We start from the raw sequence: 22723 nt of genomic DNA, 5'->3' as shown, positions 1-22723 counted from the left end.
GCATTGCGGAAGCATGGGAAGATCTCTAGGAGTGCTCTAATGTCCTGTGCCCCGCTCCGAGTGTCCCCATACGGGTATGTTGCAGGCTTTATGTTGCATGTGGCAGTGCCCATGAGCTTCCTCTCTGAGAAGAGACTCCTGGTCTCCTTGGTGAGGGGCTTTGGTGCCCACTCCAGAAGTGTAGTTCAGAAAGCCCACAGAAAACCAGAGGAGGGAAGAGTGACAGAGACCCAGCATCTACAGGCAGCATTCCCGGCCCAGAGCTCATGCAGATCTGGGGCTGATGGCGACCTGCCATTAGAGAGGCTAGCACTTCCTCCTGTCCCTTGCCCAGCCCTAAGTTTCTCTCCCCAATGGCCCCCAAGGTGTTCTCACAGGCTGTCCCCAACCCCTGAGGCTGCTGAGGGCAGGGGTTTCCTTGCTCCTGTCTGAGGAATAGGCAGACAGCAGAGAGGTCACTTAGCTGGACTCTATGCCCAGATGGCTGGAGATCAGAAAAGAGAAGGGAAGGAAGGATATTATGGGATATGGGCATATTCGATGCTTTCCCCACCCCATCTTCTCTTCCTTCTTTCTGGGGACTTCTGAACTCCCAGTGGAAGTCGAGGCTGGCCTCCGTGCTGCACCTCGGCCTGGGATCCCCATCTCCCAGGATCAGGGAAGGCATTGCACACTAGTAGCTCTTGTGCCCACTCAAGCCCAGGCCCTGGTCAGAGATGCCCTTACTCTTATCCTGTTCCTACCTGGCCTAGCTCCACATGGTGACAGTCATCTGCAGTAGGGCCCCAGCAGTGCCGCCAAACCTGGAGGACCCTGATGAAAGGCCAGGCATTCCTAGAGTCCACAGGCCAGCCAGTCCCTGGGAGTGCCTGGGGTCAGTGGGCCAGAAGAGCAAAGCTGTATGGCCTCTCTCTCTCTCTCTCTCTTTTTTTTCCGTCTGTTGGCTGCAACCCACATGTCTCAAGAGGGTCTCCAAAGCTGTGACAAGCTTGAAGCTTCTTCAGTAGATGCCTCTACAGTAGATGCCATTTTGGGGTAACCAGCACCCACACTTAAAAACAAAACTTTTTATTAAATGTATTTATTTATTTGGGAGAGGTGTATACCTGTTTTGTGTGTGTGTGTGTGTGTGTGTGTGTGTGTGTGTGTGTGTGTGTATGTGTATGTGTGTGTAGTGTCAAGAAGCAACTTACAGAAGTACGTTACCTTCTAATGTGTAGGTACTCAGGTCCCTGAGTTTAACAGTAGGTGTCTTTACCCTGTGAGCCATTTTGTCCAGTGCCCATTCTGAATTATGATTCACAGGGAAGCATAGACAGGAAAAGCTCCCCAGTTTGATCCGAAAGCTGATTGATGTGCCATCCCTAAAAGATCCGCTCCCTGGTCCCCTCACCACTTACCGGCTGGCCAGACCCAGGGCTGGAACAGAAGATGGTGTACTTGCGGATCACCCCATTGGGCTTGGTTGGGGGCAGCCAGGACACGACCACACTGCTGGCTGATGAAGGGACGGCTTTGATGCCAGCAGGGGGACCTGGAACTGAGCAGGGAGAAGACCTGGTCAGTCTCCAGAAGACAAGGCTCAGGCTTGGGAAACAGTGGTGGAGGGTGAGAGTGGGAAAGTCTGGGAGAGCTCCTTTGAGGGGACCCGGGAGCTGTGGGCTAGAGGAGGAGGGCCCAGCATGGCCTACAGGCAGGAGGGCAGGACGATCATGAAGGGATGTGACAGGCTCTGAGATGGAGGCTAGCAAAGGGGCCAGCTTCTTGAGTGTTTGGCCAGGCTAGACATAGGGAGACCAGAGAGATATGGAACACAGGAAGAATGCATTCGTTTCCTTTGACCTTAATCCTTGTACCCAAGGCCCTCACTAACGACAGGCCTGTGCCTAGGACTCCACCTGACACTGGCTACCTTGATCTTTTAGGCCTGTGAGTTCCTTTAGGATGGGACTGCAAACTGCTTTTGGCTGTGGGCTCAGGGTACTGTCTGGTGTACTGATGAGGTCCTTTCTGTTTTCAGGGAAGTCTACCTAGCAAGGGAACTCAGAAATCCACTCTAGAGGCTCATATAGACTCTTCTCCGCTTGTCCAGAGTAACTGGAAGCCCAGGGCCCTGCCTGGGAGAATGGTAGTCTCCTGTCTCAGCCACACTCCCATCTCTCTCTGTCCACCCATTGCTTTGTTTTTTTTTTTTTTTTTTCCCACCCCTGCAATTTTTATGTGCCTTTAGGGACAGTAATCGTATCCGATTCAATTTTTACCTTTCCTCCCCCAGCCTCAGGGACTCCACCCATGTAGAGATAAGAATCCCACTAAATGGTGGGATTCATGTTAAGTAAAATAAAACACCTGGAACAGCGGTAGTGTGTAGAAGACACTCAATAGACGACAGAATCACTGTTTTTGTCTTCTCTCTGCCTGCTCTCTGCCTGTGAGCCACGGTAATTTCTTTTCCCTAGGAAGTGGTCAGTAATTAGGGACCAACTAAAGTGACGTTCTTCAGGAGAAGCATCCATCCAGGGTTGGAACCCCAAGGCCAAGAGGCAACCTTGGCTTCGCCCTCCTGGCCTGCAGTATCTTGTCTCAGGATCTGCAGTAGTCATGAGGTACAAGGGTGTATGGATGACTCTGGGGTAAGTGAGGTTGTCTTTGCACATTTTCTGCCTGTTACTGAGAGGTGTATTAAATTCTCAACTGTGCATTTTTCTATTATTCCATCTGTCTGTCTTTCTGTCTGACTGTCTACCTGTTTATCATCTATTTCTATTTATTTTCTGTCTGTTCATCTAGCTGCCACCTATCTACTATCATGTGTGTGTGTGTATGTATTCATGCATGTGTGATATAGCTACAATCTTTCCCCTATTTTATCTATATCTATCTATCTATCAATCTATCTATCTATCAATCTATCTATCAATCAATCTATCTATCTATCTATCTATCCATCCATCTACCTATCTATATCTATCTATCTATCTATCTATCTATCTATCTATCTATCTACCTATCATCTATCTATATCTATCTATCATCTATCTCTTTATCTCTCTATCACCTCTCTATTATCTACTTATCTATCTGATTTTTTGAGGCAGGATCTCACTAGTTGGCCTTGAATTCATGATTCACGTGTGTTATGAATTCATGTGTGCCATCCTGTTTGGCTTGTCTGAATGCGTTTTGAAGTTATATTAGGCCATACAAATTCAGATTTTTTTCTGCCTAGTAGATGGAGTCTTGTGACCATGTGTCCTTCTTTTGTCTCCTCGGTCTGATATTAATGTTCTAGTTTCAGACAGGTGGCATGCTATACTTTTTAGTTTTTCTATCCTTTTATTTTGAACTTATCTACGTATATTTTTTATCTTGTGTGCGTGCATATGCACATAAGCCACAGTGCATGTGGAGAGGTCAGGTGTCCATCCTCATCTTTCACCTTGTTTGAAAAAGGCTCTTTGTCTTTGTTTGGTTGGTTGGTTGTTGGTTTCTTCGAGACAGGGTTTCTCTGTGTAGTTTTGGAGCCTGTCCTGGATCTCACTCTGTAGACCATTCTGGCCTCAAACTCACAGAGATCCGCCTGGCTCTGCCTCCCGAGTGCTGGGATTAAAGACGTGCACCATTACCGCTCAGCGTCTTTTTTTTTTTTTTCTTTCAACACTGCCTATGCCAGGATAGCAGGCCCACCAGCTCCCGGGGCTTCTCCTTTCTTTACATCCCATCTCACCACAGGAGCTCTGGGATTGTGGATGAACTATTTTACATGGGTCGTGGGGATTCAAACTTAAGTCTTTGGTCTTGCTTGGCAAGCATTTTACCCAGTAAGCCATCTTTCCATCCCCTTTTATACATCCTTACACTTTGGATGTTTTCTGTACAGTATGAATTTAGGTTTGTTACTAGCCAGTCTGGCAGACTTTATCTTCTAATTGGAGAATTTACTCAGTTTATCTTTAATGCAATAGCTGGTATATCTGTGTTTAAACTTACTCTCCTAGAAATACTTTCTGCTTGTCTCATTTCCTATGTTTTTCATTTTCTTTGCTTTTGTGATTTATTAAGTTTTCTGAAAATTACACTGCTTGGGCTGGAGAGATGGCTCAGTGGTTTAGAGTACTTGCTGCTCTTATAGAGGACCAAGGTCCAATTTCCAGCACCACATGGTAACTCACAACCATCCATAACTCCAGTTCCGGGTGATCCAATACCCTCTTCAGACCTCTGTGGGTACCAGAAAGTACATGATGCACATATATACATGCAGACAAAATATTTAAAATACATTTAAAAAAGAACATTTGCATTTCCTACTACCTTGATAGTTACATAGCGTTGCATTATTTTCAGTGGTTATTCAAATAGACTCCAATGTGAATTTTTTTTTTAAGATACAGTCTCACATCTTTAACCCACACTGGCCTCAAATTTAGGTTCCTCCTCCTTCAGCCTCCCAAATGGTTTACAGGGTTTACAGGCATGGGGCGCCACACCTGACCACTAAGTGGATCTTTAATATCAATTGGCACTTTGCTTCTCAGACAATGCAAAGACATCAGAGATTTCACATACTGTCTCCCAGTTCCTGTGTCATTGTTGAGTATTTTCGTTCTGTATATACATCATCATTACGATCACTTTACACAGTCGGTATTAATTTAGATGGACCCATATGTTCACCATTTAATTGCTTCGTTTTCCTAGCTGCATCACCGAGCTTCCATCTGGGATCATTTTCCTTCTAGGTAAACAATAATACCTTTGAATATTTCTCTAGGGCAGTTATGTTGGTGATGAATTCTTTCAGCCATTGTTTGAATAAAGATGTCTTTTTAAATTTTTTTTTTTTTTTAGATTTCTTTCTTTCATTTCATGTGCATGCGTATTTTGACCACCTGTGTGTATGTGCACCACGTGCATACCCGTTGCCTGTAGAGTCAGAAGAGGGCTTAGGATCCTCTGAAACTGGAGTCACATGGTTGTGAGCCATGATGTGGGTGTTGAGACCTAAACTCGGGTCCTTTACTAGAACAAAAGTACTCCTAACTGTTGAGCCCTGTCTCCAGTCATCTCAATGAGCAACATCTCAGGTCCTAGTGATTTCCTTACATAGAACCAACACTTTTGTTTTTAAATGTCTTTGCAGCTTCCATCATTTCTGATAAGTTGGCTGACAATCTTATCATTGCCTCTTTTCAGATTTTCTTCCTTCTGGTTGCTTCTACAATTCATTTGTTTGGGGCTGGAGAGATGGCTCAAAGGTTAAGCACACTGGCTGTTCTTCCAGAGGTCCTGAGTTCAGTTTCCAGCAACCACATGGTGGCTCACAACCACTTGTAATGGGGTCTAGGTGCTCTCTTTTGGACTGCAGGCATACATGGAGGTGGAATACTTTATACATATAAATAAATAGTTTTAAAAAGCAACTTTAAAAAAAGTTGCCTTTGGGGTTGCCATCTACAGAGTTAGGGCATCTTGACCTTGTGGTTTGATAGTGCTTATCATCTTTAAGACATTTTCAGAATATTATCTTCTGCTCAGTTCTCTTTCTCCTTTTTTCTGGAATGTCTTCCACATTTCTATGTCCTTTATACTCAGAATAGTCCATCAACCATCAGTTGGGAACATGTTAGACATTGGAAAGCCTCAGGTTCTACCTTCAATCTATTGAACCAGAATCTGGATTTTAACATAATTCCTAATTGATATGTATGCATATTAAAGCTTAAAGATAATTAATTAGAAATAATTTTTCTATGTGCCTTTCTTGTTCATTTTTACTTTCTAGGACCATGGTTCTCAACCTTCCTGGTGCTTGACCTTTTAATACAGTTTCTCATCTTGTGGTGGCCCCAACTATAAAATTATTTTTGTTGCTACTTTATAATTGTAATTTTGCTACTGTTACAAATTAAATTGTAATGTAAACATCTGTGTTTTCTGATGGTCTTTGAGGTTGCTGTCTCTCCGCTTCATCTGGTTATTTTCTTTTGCCTTATCTTCCAATTCAAACTTTATCTCTTTAGCTGTGTCTATTGTACTTTTAAACTCAGTGGCTGAGTTCTTTTTTTTTAAGCATTGTTTTTTGTCTTTCTTTCTTTCTTCCTTCCTTCCTTCCTTCCTTCCTTCCTTTCTTTCTTTCTTTCTTTCTTTCTTTCTTTCTTTCTTTCTTTCTTTCTTTCTTTCTTTCTTTCTTTCTTTCTTTCTTTTTGAGACAGGATTTCTCTGCATAACAGCCCTGGCTTTCCTGGACCTCACTTTGTAGACCAGGCTGGCTTCAAACTCACAGAGATCAGCCTGCCTCTGCCTCCTGAGTACTAGGATTAAAGGCACAAGTCACCATCATCCAGCTAGTGACTGTGTTCTTAATTTTGGTATTAGTTTAAATTTTTTCCCATTTGATAGTTTCATTGTAATTTTCAGTCTTTCCAAGCATAATTATCGTAAAGTCCATGTTTGGTCATTTCAATTGTGAAAATTTTATGTTTCCTTTGTATACTTTCCTTGATGCCTTTTGTTTATTTGCTGATTCTGTCCCATTAGTTTTTATTGTAAACCAGACATAATACTTGCTAAACTGTACCAGTAATGTGAAAACTCAGATGATAACCATCTCTGCAAAGAGAAGATGTATCCCGGACACTAGCAATTTGGGGTCAATTCAATCCAGATTATGGGCCTGAGAGAATTCCAAGTTGAGCTGTGTGCACTTGGCTCATGTTTACTCTTAGACTCACAGGGTTGTTTGTACTTCAAGGATTGGATTTAAGGAGAGTGGGATTCACCACACAGATTTCAACTCCTCAGCGGGCCCTGACCTCTAATGTGTGTTCTTCTAGTGCTCTTCCGTGTCTCAGTCACTGTCTCAAGATTCAGAAATGTCCTTTTGGGAAAGTGCTGCTTCACATCAGGCTCCTTCCTGAGTCCTGATTTTCCCTGGCATCCTGGCCAGGTAATTCACTCTCCTGTCAACAGTATGATAATCTTTAGGCAGGCATTTAAAAAAAAAAAAACACTAGGTTTCTAGCTACCTTCAGCAGGGAAGGTAGGCGTGAGTCTCCTGGCCCACACCTCCTCCATTGGCTGCTGCCCCAGCACAGACTTCTCACCCTGTCCTTACCTCCCTGCACCCAACAAGGGTTATCCTCCCAGAATGGCTTTAGACCTGTTCCTTCCTCAGCTAAAGGCTTTTTTTTTTTTCCTCGAGACAGGGTTTCTCCATGTAGTTTTGGTGCCTGTCCTGGATCTTGCTCTGTAGACCAGGCTGGCCTCAAACTCACAGAGATCTGCCTGGCTCTGCCTCCTGAGTGCTGGGATTAAAGGTGTGCGCCACCACCACCCTAAAACGGGCTAGCCTGCAGCTTGGCTCAGCTTTGGTTTCGACGGGAAAGGTGAGGAGTAGACAAAAGGCTTTATACTTCAAAAACTGAGTCCAACCCAGACAGCCTGAAACCAAGCACAGACTGAGTTCCACACTTGCTAAGTGAATTCGACTTCTGTGTTTGTGCTTTTATCTTTGTAAAAAAATTACTTTATTGACTTACTTTTTGTTTTATGCATATGAATGTTTTACCCGTGTGTGTATGTATGTACACCATGTGTGTGTGGTGCCTGCAGGTGTCAGAAGAGATCATTGGATCCCCTGGAACTGGAGTAACAGGCAGTTGTGAGCTGCCATGTGGGTGCTGGGAACTGAACCCGGGTCCTCTCTACAGGAGCAGCCAGTGCTCTTAACTGCTCAGCCATCACTCCAGCCCCTTATTTCTTGTGTGTGTGTGCGTGTTCATGTGTGCTAGTGCATGTGTGCATGAATGTGGAGGCCAGAGGGCAAGCTTGGGTGGGGGTGTTCCTTAGGAAGCATGATCTTGGTTTTTGAGATAGGGTTTCTCACTGGGACCTGGAACTTGCCAATTAGGCTGAATTAGCTGGCTGATGAGCCCCAGGGATCCATCTGCCTTTACTTCTTTAGCTCTGGCTTACAGGAGCATGTTACCACACCTGGCTTTCTGTGTAGGTTGTGGGGATCAAACTTGAGTCTTTATGTTGTATGGCAAGCAGTTTTCAGAGTGAGCTGTCTCCTCAGCCCCTTATTTCTTTCTGTTTCTTTTGGTTATTTCGAAAGGGTTTTAATTTCTTTTCCTTAGGAAAAATGTAAAATCCTGAGGGTGGTGGGCAGGTGAGGTCTTAATGCCTTCAGATTAAGATACTTGGCCTTGGTCCCACAGAGGGGCTGTGCTTGGAACATGGGCCTGTCTGCTTTTCCTACCAAATGAGTACACACTGGAACAATGTCCCCCTGCACATGGCAGAGCCAGGCTGGTGGAGCTAGTGTGGCTGCGATATGGTGAGCAGAGTTGATTGACACTCCTCCCTGCCTCCTGCCAACAGACCTGTCTTTTGCTCAGGTTCCCATGCTCTTCCACACTTCAGAAGTGGTCAGTCGGCTCTTGTCACCTACATTGGAGGATATATTAAGTTTTGGGAAGATGTTTGGCCATGATAATTCCCTTTTGGTGCCTGGTTTATTGAGAGGAATGTAACCCTCTTCTGGCCAATAGGAAGTGAGGATAAATCTGATAAGCAGGCTTCTGGGAATAGTTTAACACCAAGAGAGGCATGGTGACTTGAAGTGATTTCCTCTGCCTGGTCTGGTGAGAAGCAGGGAGCGGTGACCATCTTGAAATCTTGGTGGCCAAGGTGGCTGTGGCCGTGGCAGCGGAGGTAGTGGCGGTGGGGAGTTGGGGGATCTGCCATGATGAAGGGTAGAGGGGAGCCACTGATCAAACCAACCTGGAGTGCCTCGCTGGGGGCTCCTGGTCCATGTGACGACCACTGTGCTTACTGCTTTTGTCTCTTTTGGCTAGGCTTTCTATTACACAATTTCCTAATAGGCAGAGAGTAGCCCGGATTTGCCTTCCATTTTCTGAGTGGCACTCACAGAGCAGCTCTGGGACTCGAGGCCTCAGAGTTCTCATCTGCAAAATGGAAAGAATATCTACCTCTCTGAAGGCTAGGAAGGGGATATGTCATGTGTGACAGCATGCCACACATGTGTTAAGTCACAACTGCTGTTTGGGATGAGACTTCACCTGACGTTATACCCTTTCTGGCCTTGGGCTTTCCTTTGGGGACACTGAGTCTCTCACCTGTCATGCCATTCACAGCATGTTCGTAGCCGCAAAGCAACTATTATTTGTTATCACCCAGGGCTGCTTCTACAGAGGACTTTCTACTTATTTTGCTTCTTTTAGTTTGATGAGGCACCATTGTTTCCACTTCATCACACAGAAACTGGGAGTGGGCAGCAGGAGCTTGAGGGATTTGCCAGATGAAAGCAGAGCCAGGCAAGTTCTTCTGCGGAACTGGCCAAGACCCTTTCCATACCGTGCAGCTGCCTCCCGAAGGTGAGGACTGTGTTCCCTGCCTCCCACAATAAGCCTGGATCCCGTTGTGTGTGTTCCTCTGTGCCTCTGAAAGTGACTTTGGGCAGACAGCTGAAGGCTCTTGGAAGTGCAGGATGATGCCTGTGGCCCCTGCGCCTCCTTTAGGGCCTGACTGGGTTAAATACATGAAGACACTCGTGGCTGTGGCCTTGACTGAAGCAAGAGTCAGGAAGCTTAGGGACCTCAGTGATTCATTTCCAAAGATCAGGAAAATGCCTGTGTTGCATGGTCCCAGGCTTTCAGATGGGACCAGACTGGACACAAGTTCAGTTTATCCTCCATCCAAGAGCAGGTGGTTCAGCCTAGAGCTGTCTCAGGAAGCCATGACAGGGCTTTAGTGATAGGAAGTGTGGCAGGAGGGTTGGTACAGACTGAACTGCTTAGGGCTCTTGAGGAGGGAGCTGGCGGCAGGACTGAAGGGAGAGGGGGAGATCAAGGCAGGCTGCGAGCTGGTTCAGCCCCTGTGCTGGGAATGTATGAAATTCCTCTCCATCATTCACAATTCTGACCCTTCCAGAACCTCTGACAAATATCTGGGCAGGCCCTGGATCCCAGGTCTCCTTATTCCTTTGAGTAGGAAGGAAGACATGGTACCAACGATGGCCGCCACTTACATGTCTATTGTGTTTCAGACACTCTTCACCCAAATGTAGCCTTTCTAAGGACAGAGTACCTGGCCCAGGACATTCAGTTAAGAAACAGCCCAGGGCCAGTGAGATGTCTAAGCAGGTAAAGATACGTGCTGTGCAACCTGGCAATCTGAATTTGCTTACCAAAACCCATAGAAGAACAGAAACAATTCTACCAAGTTGTCCTCTGACTTCCACACATGTGCTGTGGCATGCATGTGTATATGCACATACGCATCATACACACACATAATAACAACAAAGTTCTGGGGCAGGGTGGGGTAAGAAACGGATGGCCAGAAGCAGGAGACCAGAGCTGTGTGCCAGGTATGGGCACTTCTGCTTCAGTGGTCTCCCAGATTCGAGCAGTTCTGGGCCCCAGATAGAAGCCCAACCCTTTCCCCTACCTGTGTTCCTTACAGGGTTGACTCAGTTTCCAGCCTGCATTTACTCATACTATATTCTTGAGTTTGGCCTGAATTCTGCTCAGTGAGGAAGAGCTTAGTGACCACAGCTCCATATGGAGGCCCATCTCATTTTCTTCCTGGCGAGTTCAAGGCCTGGACCATACTGGGGTCTTCGGGGGATGGCCACCAAGTCCTTTACCTTAATTGTACTAGGTGGTATTCCTGCTCCCCATACCAACCCCAACATTCATGCCTAGAGGAAACTGGGCTGTGTCTGGCGGGAGAGAAGATGCTTCAAAAGGATGCCTTGTGGGCAGGGCTGGGAGGAGAGCTGTCAGGCTGGTGACTCGGTGCTTCCGAGAGCAGAGTGGGAAGGGAGGAGACAGTTGCTTAGTTATTCCCACATCCATCCCAGAGCATGTCAACAAGCTCCACGGTCAGAAATGTTTCGAGGATAGCCACATCCTCCAAACCACCTTCCAAGGGCTCAAGGGGGCAGGAGGAGGAATGGCACCCTGCTCTTGTTTTTCCCCCGGGATAAGGGCTGGCAGCAAGCAGCCCGTATGTGGGGGGTGCTCCCGGGAAGTTGGTTCCTGAGGGCAGAGTGGGAGGTCATCCCTGGACTCACCATCTTCCTTGGTCTGGATATAGAGCACACTGCTGCGCACACCATCTCCAGCCTGCGTGTAGGCTAGCACCTGGACACTGTAGTTGGTGAACTTCTCCATACCCCGCAGCTCCACTCGCTCCCTCGTGGTGGTGACATTCTGCATCTCGCCCCACTCTGTGGAGACAGACCTCTAGTCATGAGGCTGACCTGCCATGCTCCCTGCCCACCTCCCAGCCTGGGCTCAGACCTCTACTTTATAGAAGTGAGGACTAGATGGTCTTCTGCAAGGGAGCAAGCAGATCTGTCCCTAGGCCAAGTACATGCTGGCATTGAACCCGGGTTGGCCTTTCACCAACTTTTGCTTGTTGCTCTCTCTTTAAGATACATTCATCTCTACCTCCCTGAAGCATGCATCCTCCTGCTATCAAACTCCCCTCCCTCCTTAGCCCACTGGGAACCTATCATTGTGGCTCCACTAAGGAGCTTCTTGTAGATCCTAAAGAAGTGTTTAGGGAAGGCTGGGCATGGTGGTGCATGCCTTTAATCCCAGCTCCTAGGAGGCCGAGGCAGGAGGGTCTCGGGGACTTTGAGGCTAGCTTGAGCTACACTAGCCAGGGCTGTATAGTAAGACCCTGTCTAAAAAAATAGTTTATGGCAAGGGTCCCATGGAGGACGTCACAGAAACAAGAGAGAAAAAGACGGGGGAGGCCTTCTGAGCCTCCATGGGAACTGTGTGCAAGACTTGCCGAGACACAGGCGCTGTGAACAGACTTGGTAGAGATGAGTGACTGGAGATCAGCTCCCAGTGCCTCACTGGAGACCAGGTGTAGGCAGAGGGCTCAAGGCACTGGCCAGGTGGCAGTGTAGTGTGTAGGGCCCGGAGGGTGAGAACATCATGACTTGAGATTTGGAGGCCTGAGTATGGGGAGGACGGCAGACCTATCTGGGACACACAGAAAGCCCTAGGAGGAGGGCAGCTCGACTAACAGCCCGGCAGTCTTTGGAGAGTGAGAGTAGAAAGGCCAATGTCTTCTCTGAGGCTGGATTGGAAAGCCTGTTGCCTTGGAAGAGAGAACACAAGTTCTGGAAGGCATCTTACACTGGCACCATGTAAGGGTCACATTTGTTCGTTTTTTTGGAGACAGACTCTCACAATATAGCTCCAGCTGCCTCTGCCTCCTGGGTGCAGGGATTAAAGACATGCCCCACCATACCTGGCTGGTGGGAGGGCCTGGGATCTCACATCAAAAGGATCTGGGAAACCTGTAGGGACTGAGCCCTAAGACTGAGGCTCCTAAGCTTTTGTAGGAGAAAATGGATCAGGGATGTCCTTCCAGCAGAGTCCAGGTTGGAAGCGAGGCAGCAGTAACCTGGATAGGTGGCTGTGAGCCTCACTCCAGGTCCTCCAGAAGGGAGGGTGCAGAGTGTTCAGGACTAGGATGCAAACTCATCCCAGGCCCTGGTGCTCCACTGAGGTGAGTAAAGCTTTTTTGTGTGCACAGCTGGTGATGTGGGCCTCTGGCTCCGCATCCTACAGACTTCCTGGCCACTGGAAGGCCTTTGTGTACACCATGGGGCATGAGAGTGATGCATTTGTTGGGGTTCCATAGAACTGTCTGCATCTGAGGCAAAGAAGGCCCCCTGAAGGCATCTCTTCCACTCGCCCCTTGCTGTCCTCACTCTGCAGTGAGCTCTGCTCTGCCCCTCACAGGACCTGGGCTGCTGTGCTTGCACTGGACTCACAACTTACTGCCCACCTGGCTCCATCAGGGTTTGGCCAAGGGGCAGCTTCCCTAGGTTTGGATAAGCCTGCTTCCTCTCTCATCCCTTCAGGCCTAGCTTCCTGCAGGTACTAATCCTGGGCATCCTCTCCTCCCCATTCTATTGAAAGTTACCCCTCAGCACACATTTGTGTGTGTCACCTGCTCCCTACCTGATATGGCCATCAAAGTCCTGATATCAACATGTCATTCGAGTAGCAAATATGCCCCAGGGCCCCCAATGACTATGTGTGCTGTTGTTGAGGTGCGGCTGGTACCTACTGCCCCTCACCAGGGAGGTGACCATGTGCCTGACCTTGACCCTCATCTGGCTCTGGTCCTAGGCTAACAAGGACACATGCAAGTAGACCCTCACTGTCACCTCACACCCTTGTGGTCTCCATATGTGTGGAGAGGGGGCTGTGCTTGCACTTGACATGCTGTTGGAAGCTGCTCAGCTCTAACCAAGCCTGGGGCAAATCCCAAGGAATGCGAGCCTGTCAGCCTGGACCCAGCCATTAATCCCAGAAGACTCACCCCCATCAACGTAGAGTGACCAGAAGATGACCCGGTAGCCTTTGAGGACACCGTTGAGGGTGCTTCGTGGGGGCTCCGACCAAGAGATGACAGCCACATCTGAAGTGATAGACAGGGCTCGGACGTTCTCTGGGGGTTGGCTGGGCACTGCAGAAGGTGGTAGGAATCAACAGCTAGTCAGTTAGGGTGTGGGTGACAGTGTAACATATGGGTCTCATGCTGGGCCATAGTTGCCTGATCATAGGGATGTAGAGTTAGACAAGTGGATGGACTGTCTGACTCAGAGGTCTGGGAGTTGGAGTGCCATTCAAGCCTCCTCTGCCTCAGTCCCCCCCCCCCCAACTCTTTGGGGGCAAAGTGGTCCTGGTTCTGTTAGATTCTGGAGAAGGAGATGAACTTGGGCATAGTCCCGGCAACTCTTCAGTAGGCCACGACCATCAGAGAGCCCACAAGATGAGTGTGGTGGCTTGGGAGACCAATCAAGTCTCAGGGTGGTTGGAACTCAGTATCTAGCGGAGGGCTGCCAGCTCCTCCCTTGGTGCCCACTGATCATAGATGGATCTGAACCTAGGCCTGGCCTGGGGATTCCTGCATTCTGGGACTAAGCTGAAGGGAAAGTGAAAAAAAAAAAGGGATCTCAGTGGACCCTGGCGTAGGGTTGGAAAGTTCCCACAGAGATCAGGACTTCTGGGCTTGTTACTCCTTGTCTCGTCTCTACCCAGGAGCATGTCAAAATACCTGGATGCCCCCAAACCATAATGCGAGGCCAACTTGGGTGATCTGCTTGCCCTTGACTCTGATAGCTCCCTCTGTGGTTCCTGAGTCCCCTCTCTTGGGTTAACTGCGTGCCGCTTGCCCTTTCTCACAGTGAAAGCAAAGCATTGGGGTTAACTCTGCTATGAGCTTCAGTGGTACTGTGTGCTGGCTTCTGAGGAACCCGGGACAGAGGGAATGAGCAAGCCTGTTCTGCCGTGAATGGGAGAAAGGAGGCAGAGGCTGGAGGGAAGGTAATTAGATCCCGTTGCCCCACAAGAGGCAACTCTAATTTTTATGAGCATTTAAATGATAATACATCATCCTAACGATCCTCTTTGAGAGTGATTATTGTTTCATATTACTTAGGTGTAAAAATATAAGCACCATGTAATTAGGGACCCAGTGTAATAAACTAATACAGATCGCCCGTTCGAACAAAATGAAGGTAATACAATTATGGAAAAGACACTCTTGCTAAGGCAGGGGCCCTTGAATACCCCAGGAGGAGTGCTAATATTGCCAGAAAGCGATCAGGATCTGACAGGCTAACGAGGGCCTTAATTAAGTATGAAAAACTGCGGAGCAAATGCACGTGGAAACTTTCTTCCCCAGCTCCTCCTTTGTTTTGAAAAGGACTCCGCAGCCAGTGCTGAGCCCTCCCTGGTGGAAACTCCAAGGGCCCTGTCTGTGGGAGGGAGGCTATCCTCCCCCGAGGTCCTGGCCTGGACTGCTTGAGAGATGAGGGATGAAGGGTGGATTTTAGGGTGGGGGTGGGGCGCTGGCCTGGGCTCTGGGTTTGGCCAGCTGGTTCAGAAGACCTTCCTGGGGCGTGTTGTATCCAAGCACAGGGGAAGCAGGTGGAGTAGAAAGAGTTCGGCCTCAGGACCAGGCGTGGATAGTCCTCATGGCTGTTACATTACTAGGTAAGGGAACTTAACGGCTGCCAGTCGTGGCTGTGCTTTATGAATTCTGACCTAGCTGTGGTTCTCGCGGGTACTCCATGGACCACAAGCAGCAGCCCAACCCCTATCATCATCATCATCATCATCATCATCATCATCGTCGTCGTCGTCGTCGTCGTCGTCATAGCATCCCTGCTACACAGAGCTCTAGGGCCCAGTGAACACTGAAAGCTTCCAGGGAGTGCCATGGGAACTCCTGAGCTAGGGCGCCACTTGCGCCAGTACTCCAGCCTGAAAGGTGACAGGCTGGTATTCCTCAGCCCAGCCAAACTTGTGGTCAGTGTCTTCAGGTGGGGGAGAAACTTGGGGGGCTGGGGCAATGTGGCTGTGCTCCTTCAGGCTCTCCGGAACTCTCTGCTCTCTGCCGGCCTTCCCTTTTCCCCACTCAGATCTGGGGTCTACCCCATTCGAAACTAAGCTGTGTCCTAGGCCAGTGAGAAGGGATCTGGTGATGGAGCCTAGAAATCAGGATTTGAAAGCTCCAGATAGTTTCTACCTTTAGCCCAGGTTCAGAACAGTGGGTACAAGCTTCTCCGGTGTTTCTGGCCGGACTCTCCCTCTCAGCGGGGGCTGAACTTGCAGAGAGGAAGAGGGTGGAGAGGGCATACCTAAGCTCAGGGCCTGGCTTGCCGATGCTGGGATGCCTGGGTTTTGTAGCGCCCGGCAGCAAGGGCGTCACTCCTTTCCTTCTGGGAGAAGTAGACTCAAGATCCAGACAGTTTCCACTCTCAGCCCCCCCCCCCCACTTTCCACTGGGGTGTCAGGAAGAAGCTTTGCATCTTCTTTATTCTTTCTCGGGGTGACTGCCTGCCTCCTCCTCTGGAGGCGTCAAGGCCCTATCTCCTATCTCAACCAGCTGCAGGGTCAGGCCTCAGCTGCCATCTTTCCTGTGTGTGGACAGGATGCATGTTCCTGTTCTCCCCCAACTCTGGAGCTTATGGGCCCCTTCATTTACTATCAGACTGTGGGCACTTTTCTAGTTATTGGGGTATTAAGATTTCTTTGTTTATTTTGAGACAGGACCTCACTATGTATCTCCGGCTGCCCTGGAACTCACTGTGTAGACCAGGATGGCTTTGATTTCACAGATATCCACCTGCCTCTGCCTCCCAAATGCTGGAACTAAAGATGCGTGCCACCTCCAGCAGAGTGTTTTTAAGAACCAGACTCTAAATTCTTCTGCCATTTGGCTGTTAGAATTTAACTCCACAGTCTCTTCTCACACCCTTAAAACAGATTGGGGACACGTTCTAGCTTAGAAATACAAGTGTAAGTTGGCTCTTCTTTATTTCCTTTTCAAAGGAGAGACTGGGCCCAGAATGAGGGGAAAGCTCAGCCAGGGGCCAGGGGACCAGAAGAGAGGAGAGAGATACAGGGATGGAGAGACATGGGTAGACAGGCTAAGGGCTCACAGGTAGGCCAAGAGGCAGAGCATCAGCAAGTGAGGGGTAGAGAGCATCCACAGGGCTGACTCTGTGTTTTTTGAGTGGACCAAGGCCCCTGGAGAGCAATGGACAAGAGGAGATGGGGTAGCAAGTGTGCTGGTTATTATTATTTTTTTTTTTTTGTCAACTTGACACAAACTAGAATCATCTGGGAGGGGGAACCTCAGGAATTGTTTCCATCAGTTTGGCCTGTAATCAAGTCTTTGGAGCGTTTTCTTGATTAGTGGTTGATGCGAGAGGGCCCAGCCTGCGGTGGGCAGTGATACCTCTGGGCAGGTGCTTCTGGGCTGCACAAGAAAGCAGGCTGAGTCAGTCATGGAGAGAAAGCCAGGAAGCAGCGTTCCCCCACGGCCTTTAGTTCATGCCCCTGGGACGATCCTGCCTTGAGTTCCTGCTCTGACTTCTCTCAGTGATGCAGTGCGACCTGGAAGTGTTAGACAGAATATCCCCTTTCTCCCTCAAGTTGCTTTTGGTCAGTGTTTCATCCCAGCAGTAGAGAGCAAACAAGAACACCCGTGAAGCTCGCATTGCCCACAGGATCAATGCAGACCTAGGTCCTTGGTCTATCTGAACCCTGTGTCTGCCCTTACCATCCTCCAAGGTGGTGGCATTGATCTCACTGGACGAGGGCCCTGTGCCTGCCCGGTTGAAGGCCTGAACCACCACGCCGTACTGAGCGAACTTCTTGAGGTTATCCAGGGTGTAGACCTCACTGTCCCCAGTAGCCTTCATCTCCACGATGCTGTACTGCCCATTGCTACCAGGGCTGTTCTCCCTGTAGCCAATCTGGTATCCCCGGATGACTCCATTCTGCAGTTCCTTCTTTGGTGCCTGTGGGCCAGGGGAAGGGCCGAGGACAAAGACACAGTGACACTCTGAGATGATTTTGTTCTTAGAGCCAAGGACACATCATCAGTCTGTGCCTAGCCCTTGGAAGGTTCCTGTTTCACTTGGATTGAACCCTGAGGTCCTTACCATGACTGTCTGGCCCTCTGTGACCATGACACTCAGATGCTGACCTCTTCTTGCCAGGCTCTCGACTGTCCCCACTCTGGCCCCTCTCCTCTGTCATATCTTTGAGGAGAGGCCACCTTCTTTAACAGACAACCCTTAGCTGTTAGTGGCTTGCTCTGGTCTCTGGCCAGAGGCCCTGGTTTTTTTTTTTTCCCCATGGCACCTGACATTCTAAAGAGTTTACTTATGTGTTTGAATGTCTGCCCCAGTACAACCTAATGTCACGAAGATGAGGTGTATTGATTCTTTTTACTGCTGTATTTCTGTGTCTATAATGGTGCCTGGCATAGAGTGGTGCCTGAGTATATACTTAATGTATGTCTGCATATATGTATCAACAAACAGGGACATTTCTTGTATGCTCAGGGGCCCAGAAGAATTGGAACCTGAGACAAAAGTGATCTGAAGGAGAGAGATGTGAGCAATACGTTTAAATAAAGGAAAGTGTCCTATGCTTCCTGTTCATGCACACTGAGATGATCATTATTGATAAAAAACGATGTGGAAAAATCAGAGCTCCCCTGCACTGCTGGCAGGAATGTCAAGTACTACAACATCAGTGCAAACAATCTGGCCATGTGTCAAGCAGCCAGACGTTGAGTTACTGTAAGATCCATGTGACCGTACAATCCTACTTCTGGACTGAAAGCAAGGACCCCATGACTTGATGTCCATATCTACAGCAGCATTATCTGCAAGAGATGAATGGACCAGTGAGGTGCGGTGTATCCACACAGTGGAATATTATGCATCCAGGAAAGGCATGGAATGCTGACATAGGCTATTGAATCCATGAACTCAGACATTGCACTGGGGGAAATAAGCCAGTCACAAAAGACCGGCACCATCAAGTTCCCATTACAGAGGGTTCTGAACTAGGCGAATTTATAGAAATAGAAAACAGGAGTCTCTAGGGGATGGGAGGAGGGAGTTCAGTTGAGATGATGGACAAGTACTGAAAATGGTTCATGGTGGTGGCTACACATCTCTATGAATGTGCTAATTGGCACAGAACTGTATTCTTTTTTGTTTGTTTTTTTTTTTCAAGACAGGGTTTCTTCGTGTAGTTTTGGTGCCTGTCCAGGATCTCACTCTCTAGACCAGGCTGGCCTCAAACTCACAGAGATCAGCTTGGCTCTGCCTCCTGATTGCTGAGATTAAAGGTGTGTGCCACGGCCACCCAGCTGGAACTGTATTTTTTTTTTAATTGTGTGGTGATGGTGGTGGCGGTGGTGGTGGTGGTGGTGGTGGTGGTGGTGGTGTGTGTGTGTGTGTGTGTGTGTGTGTGTGTGTGTGTGTGTGTGTGTGTGTGTGTCTGAATGTGTATATGATGGTATGTGCATATGCAGAGACCCCAGGTTGATGGCAGGTGTCCTCCTCCATCATTCTCTACCTTACTTTTGAGATAGGGTCTCTCATTGGTTGTTCTAGTGCTTGCTGTTTTGGCTGAACCCAGAACCCTCTTCTCTCTGCTCCCCAGCACTGGGATTGCAGATGTATCAGAGCGTCAGGCTTCTATATGACTTTGGGGATCTGAGCCCAGGTCTTTACGCTTACCCAGAAAGCATTTCACCCAGTGAGTCGTCTCTCCAACCTCCCAAACAGCTCTCTTAAACGTGACTTATAAGGTATAAGTTTTATACTGAAAAAACTCCTGAAGATAAAGACAAAACACAGAGTGCTTGCCTCCTGCCTGACCAGACCCTCGGGAATAGGCTGGGTTTCCCTAGGCACAGCAGCCAAGGGTGGAAGTGTGATGAGGGAAGAGGCCTGTGGGCAGCCCATAGATGAAAAGTCAGAGATGTCAAGAGGGTGCTGGTGGGAATGAAGGACCAATCCCAGAGGGCCAGAAGAACAGAGGAGAGAACATTCTCCCAGCATGAGTCCAGACTGGGAAACGTTCTCACCCCAGCTCGAGTCCTGATCCTGACACAGGCCCTGCCATAAGTAATCATGCACATATAAAGGTGTCTTGAGAGAAAATGTTGAAACATGACGGCAGAATCTTATATGACCTCTGTCCCCCACCACCCCCACATGAGAGTCTGTGTAATTCATGCCTGTAAAGTACTATAAACACGTGTTCAGATCCTTCTGAACACACACCCTAATCCCCACACCTGCCCACGGCTAGACGCAGTTAGATCCACAAATAGAAACTGGCTTCTTTTGGGACTGGGCCTGCCCATCTTTAAATTGAGATAGAAAGCCACTCCGTGCATATAAAACCAGTTAGAACCAGAGGTTTGAAGACAATGAAGTTAATTTAAAAGCCCACCTTCTATTGTACTAAAAAATAGTGAGATAAAAAACAATTAAGTTCGTAAAACAGCCCCACTGTTTCTTTTAATTCAATGAGTGTTTTAAATGAATTGCGTTTTAAGCTCACTGTTAACTCAATAAAATTAAGTTTTTAATTTAACGTAATTGTTTTGAACTCACTAAATAGGTGTGTGCATGTGTGTAATTGACTTGACTTTTTGCTATTGCCTGAATCATCTTCTCTCTGCACTTGGGCAGTTCTGCGCAAGTAGCCTGCAAGTGGACAAGTCTCTGCAGCTGAGGCTTGTGCATGCTCACATACACACACACACACACACACACACACACACACACACACACACACACACTTAGATACCTATTGGAGGTACACACTCATCCTCAAGAGCACAATATACTCATTCATGCACCACATATACTCTGCTACTGCATGTGCACACAGGTACATCATTATACAATGCCAGACTATACACATCCAGGACTGTGTATGCCATGATCTACCCCAGTACATATCACCTAGTGCTGTCTGCATCATGCTATCTATACACATGTATACTTGACCAAGGGCTACTTATGCCCAGTTATATATATCCCTGTGCATATAACCCAGGGCTATCTATACCACAATAGACACTATGCACATGACCCAGGGCTGTCTATGCCATGATATATGCTTGTACACAAGCCCACAGCCACACATACTGGCAGATGTCCCTTGGCAAGCACTCAGGTACCCCTGATGTACATATATATTTCATAAATTTATACAAATCTCGACAGACCTTCCCCCCTCTTTCATTTCACATCTCCTCCCCCCCCCCCCCCCGCAAACACACACTTGGGATTTAAATCAATCTTAACAATATATTTCTCTGAAGCATTAAGGGATCAATAGGGCTGATTGCAAATTTATATCATAAAGCGGGGGTGATCCATCCCACAGAGAGTCTTAAAGCCAAGTGACTTATCTTTCAAGTGAATCTTTATTTTTCATTAATCTGTTCTCAGTGTTAAAAAAAAAATCCCCACGAGAAGTCAGTCCCTAAATTTATTGACTTGCTGGCTCATTCTGAAGTTCTAACTTTCTAATCAATTTTATTTTTCATTATGAGACTTTGGAGAAATAAATTTGATTCTAAATTTTTATCGACCTCCGGGTCAGAGCTTTGTAGCAAACACCTGGGTGTTTTACGCAGTTCTCTGGCTCCACCTCTGGGCTCCCTCTGTGTAGTCCCAAGAAACGAGTTCAGAACTAAGATGCTGACAAGATGGGGTGGGACTGGGCTTTACCTTCAGCTTCTGGAGAAAGCTCTGGAGCCCAGATCTGAATCTAGAAGGCTTTTTCTAGGGGCCATGTCTGCAAGGGATTTCTAAAATCACGTTAATGGAGATAGGGACACTCAACCTAAATGTGAGCAGCTCCATTCATGGATGTCCCTACCAAATAAAAAGGAGACAGTGAGCTGAGCCCAACCCTTCTCCACTCTGCTTGCTGACCATGTATGCTACCCCCTGTGACCTCCCCACTGAGATGGACTGAACTCTCACACCATGAGCCCAACCGACCTTCCATCTTTAGTTGCTAATGTCAGATATTTTTTATCACAGCAACAAGAAATGCAGCTGTTACAAGGCACCAGGCAGGACCACATCTTCTACCATTTCTCTGGGGGAGGGAAGAGTCTAGGCTGCTGCTGTGTGAGTGTGTGCACACACATGTGGCCATGACCACTGCAGGAAAAATGGCTAGGTCCTTCTTACATTCTTCCATGTTCAAGTCAACCCTCTTGAAGAGCTCAGATGGAGGGCTAATACCACTTGGATTTTCTGGTTAGGAGTTAGAGTGAGAACACAACATTAGAACACTGATTGGCCGTGAAGGTGAAGCTACTCCAAGGTCCACTGTCAAGACTAGAATGTACCTAGTGGACCAAAGCCAGGTCCAAAGAAGGTGTTTGTCCAAGAACGCTGTTCAGTATGCCGCAGTAGGGAGATGAGTCTGGGAGTCCCATCTGTGTGTCTTGGTCTCTGTCTTACATCTGAGTGACTATAGACAAATCACTTCGAATCTCTACATCCTTGGCTTCCTCAGCTGGATGTTGATGAAGATACCTTTCCAGGTATTTTCATTTTGTCATGTTTATCATTTCATTTTATCATTCATAGGGAGGGGGTCAGATGAGTTCATGTGGGAGCAAGCCCCGGGGACTGGATGCTGCAGAGTTGCAGAAGGCATGGAGTCACTGGGTCAGCTGTTCATGTGGAGGGACGGAGAACAGGACCAGAGTTCCCTAGGAGTATCCTGACTCTTGGTTCTGCTCATCTCTTGGCTCATCAGTGGAGTCTCCTCTAAGGCATCCTTACGTGGCAGCTGCCCGAATTCTCAGTCCCCTCGCACTGGCTACAATGCACACTGGTCACTGGCCTCCTTTCTCTGAAGCTTCCACAGGCCTAGAAGGCCAGCTCATGGTTTCCAGTGGAGAGATGGCTCAGTGGGTAGAGACACTTGCTGCTAGGTGTGATGGTCTGAATTGTATCCTGAGGACTCATGTGGTAGAAGAAGAGAACTGACTCCTGCATGCTGTTTTCTGACACCTGCCCTCTGTATATGTGTTGTTTGACACATGAGTGTGCATGCATGTGTGTGCAGCACACGCACAGACACATAGACACACATAGACACAGACACACAGACACACACACACACACAGACACACACACACTCACCTCTGACTTTACCCTGATGCTTTAGAAGGAGAACTTTGCACAAAATCAAACCCGGTTCCTACTCTTTTCTTTTTTTTCCAGACAGGGTTTCTCTGTGTAGTTTTGGTGCCTGTCCTGGATCTCACTCTGTAGACCAGGCTGGCCTCGAACTCACAG

At 48.0% G+C, this 22723-nt stretch overlaps 1 protein-coding gene across 1 annotated transcript in view; it reads right to left on the bottom strand.

Annotated features, from left to right (window-relative positions):
- The window catches only part of Dscaml1 (DS cell adhesion molecule like 1), a 338624-nt gene that overhangs the window by 19762 nt on the left and 296139 nt on the right, over positions 1 to 22723 (bottom strand). Inside the window, 4 exon segments of the mRNA XM_052758901.1 lie at positions 1401 to 1540; positions 11105 to 11260; positions 13384 to 13530; positions 17137 to 17377. Coding sequence (XP_052614861.1) covers positions 1401 to 1540; positions 11105 to 11260; positions 13384 to 13530; positions 17137 to 17377 — 684 coding nt within the window.

Source organism: Peromyscus californicus, unplaced genomic scaffold (genome assembly GCF_007827085.1).
Source record: "Peromyscus californicus insignis strain IS unplaced genomic scaffold, ASM782708v3 Scaffold_11__1_contigs__length_118956290, whole genome shotgun sequence".
Taxonomy (NCBI): Eukaryota; Metazoa; Chordata; class Mammalia; order Rodentia; family Cricetidae; genus Peromyscus; species Peromyscus californicus.
Note: the sequence above shows the minus strand (reverse complement) of the source record. Positions and strands in the feature narration are given on the sequence as shown.